At 34.7% G+C, this 2,866-nt stretch overlaps 1 protein-coding gene across 1 annotated transcript; it reads left to right on the top strand.

The window, feature by feature from the left end:
• Nucleotides 1–981: 981 nt before the first annotated feature.
• Nucleotides 982–2,619, top strand: LOC133316326 (pathogen-related protein-like; the record flags this gene model as incomplete). Its single annotated transcript, XM_061518061.1, has 3 exons — nucleotides 982–1,190; nucleotides 1,272–1,404; nucleotides 2,321–2,619. Coding segments are annotated over exons 1-3 (567 nt in total), but the record flags the coding sequence as incomplete, so codon positions are not given.
• Between the last annotated feature and the right edge of the window lie 247 nt (nucleotides 2,620–2,866).

Here is a 2,866-nt window from a genome sequence, read left to right as displayed (position 1 = left end):
TCACAAAGAAGACTTCTTGAAGCTCCACAAGCCAAGAAGACAACCCACACAACCCAACCCAAGAACGCAGCCCCTGAACACCTCACAAGGCAGTCCTCACAACTCAGAAAAGGTACCCTTAGCACACTCTCATGCTCACACTCAAGTGTTTACTTGATCAAGAAGAGAAACAATGATCAAAGGTGGTGTCTTTGGTGAGAAAATGGAGAAGAAGAGGAGTAGCAAGGTGGCTGGTCACAAGGCTTCAGCAAGGTTCACATAGAAGGCACAAATATGCCCTAAGATTATGTGCCACTAAGTATATATAACTACTTAGGAAATAAACACACAGTATTAACTTTAATTGCTACGCTTAGCATATTAATCCCAAACTCAGGATTCTTAACCTACTCAATTTTACAAGAATTATCATATTTTTATTTTATTTTTCGGAGCACCTTTCTGGTAGGCGCTTTTCATAGCCAGTATCAGTTTCTGGCACCAGTTCTCATTATCTTAACTTGAAACTCGTTTCACAAGTCCTATATATTATTCTAGGAATTATCATGCACTTATTATAATTTTCCGGGATACTTTTTTGGTACGCATTTATACCGACTAGCAGAACCGGTATCTGCACTTTTCGTCAAAAAAGTGACTTTCAGCATTATGAACCACTTTCTATAATTATTTAAGCCTCATAATAATTATTATGGTCAATTATGGAATTATTTCCTAATTTCACATAATTAATTAATTAACTTCTTTAATTAACGGTGCGGGTTCTTACAAAATATATCTTTTATAAATATATAAAAATATATGAGATTTATGTTTTTTCATTTTCTCTCTCTTCTCACATGAGTCTATATGCATTTCACATATTTTTATATATACGCAGAAGAATACAATATAAAGTATTAAACCCAGAAAGAAATAGAAGGAAAACCTTATCTTATTATGTTTCCAAGATAAGGACATGAGGTCGGTGTTTATATAAACTCCTTATGTTGTACAGCATGATAACCGTCTTCTTATACTTCCCATTTTGTGTCTAAGCTCCCCCACAAATTGAGATGGCTACCCAAGAAATACCATCTGACAAATACAGATCTTTCTTACATGATGAGGCAGATACAACCCAGTGGAGACATGGTGGACCACCCACCTATGATGATGTCAACAAGCTCTTTGAAGAAGGCCGAACCAAGGTGTGTATATATATATGCTCTTTTGCTTATGCTTTTTCTCTAGATAGATTATAGGGTCACTGAAAATTTGTATATTTGCAGGAATGGCCAGAAGGATCATTAGAGGAGACAGTGCAGAACGCCATAAAATCATGGGAGATGGAGCTCTCCCACAAGACCCGTTTGCAGGACTTCAAGACCATAAATCCTGAAAAGTTTAAGATCTTTGTTAATGGTAAGCAGTGCTTAAACATGTTTCAAATTTTGTTTCCACTCCTTCTTTTCCCCTCATAAATTTCGGGTTTGGTAGATGTTATGATTTAGTATGTTATCGCTATTCTCTATTTTTTCCGAATATTTGATTGACTACTAAGGAGGTGATGGATAAAGTTTTCCCAAGTATTAATCTCTTCAGATTTTGCCTGTTCCAAAAAGAGACATGTTCTAGACTCGTGAGCTGCGCTTTTTGTTTATATATATATATTATCTATTATTTCATCGATTACTCGACTAGTCTGATTCGAGTTGGGTAAGATCATATAAGTGGCAAAAATTTTCTTACCAAGTTTTTAACACAATTGCTTCTTAAGGATTTGAATTCAAGACCACCGATTAAACTGAAACAATTTCATATCAGTTAATCCATGTGTTTGGTGGTTGGCTGGACCTCTTATACAACTTATTTTTCACTTTTATTAGAGGACAAAAACTTCATTTTACATTAATATTATTTTCTACTCTTTCCAAATAATTATTTTTCACTGTTACACAATTTTATTAAATTCGGATAGGTCATTAACTTTGTTAGGACAATGAATTAATGGGTTATTGATTTAATCACTAAATGATTGGTTCAACACGTTAAACCAGATTAGACCTGTATAATAAATATACCGATAGAAAGTTATGATCAAGTGTTGAGTGTAGCTGACAACCTTCAATTGGACATGGGTTTTTTATCCTCGGAGAATACAAATCTTTGAACATTTTAGGCAAAAAAATATTTGTTTTTTGAGGTGAATTAGCTAACAGATAATAATTGAATCAAATTTCTTTTTCTTTTTCCATTTGTTGAAGACTTTTTTGGAATATTTGTATTGAAAATATAGATGTTCAATATAATCAAATATTTTCACATGTAACATATGCAGGGAGGGAGGGATTATCTGGAGAGGAAACTCTAAGCTTGGGAAGTTATAATGCTTTGTTGAAAAGCTCCCTGCCAGATGAATTCAAGTATTACAAAGCTGATGAAGAGACTTTTGAATCATCTCATGATGCCTTCAGATCAGCTTTTCCTCGCGGATTTGCATGGGAAGTGATCAAAGTTTTTACTGGACCCCCTGAAATTGCCTTCAAGTTTAGGCACTGGGGCATCTTTGAGGGTCCTTTTAAGGGACATGCTCCTACCGGGAAGATGGTTGAATTCTATGGCTTGGGAACTCTCAAGGTATATATATGCATTGAATCAGTTTCTACTTTGACTGTATTATGTCTTTCATAATCTTGAGTTAAAAACTTGTTAAGGAAAGCTTTGTCACTCACGTGATCCTACCCGACTCTAATCGGACTAGTCGAATAATTGATGAAGCGACGGATAATATATATATCACATATAAATTGTAACTATTCATAAACAAATCACCAATGGTGATGTGAGATGAGCGAAAAAAATTGTTGGGATAGAGAACGACAAG

Source organism: Gastrolobium bilobum, unplaced genomic scaffold, assembly GCF_033153095.1.
Source record: "Gastrolobium bilobum isolate Gb01-03AN ecotype WA unplaced genomic scaffold, APGP_CSIRO_Gbil_v1 utg38375, whole genome shotgun sequence".
NCBI lineage: Eukaryota > Viridiplantae > Streptophyta > Magnoliopsida > Fabales > Fabaceae > Gastrolobium > Gastrolobium bilobum.
Note: the sequence above shows the minus strand (reverse complement) of the source record. Positions and strands in the feature narration are given on the sequence as shown.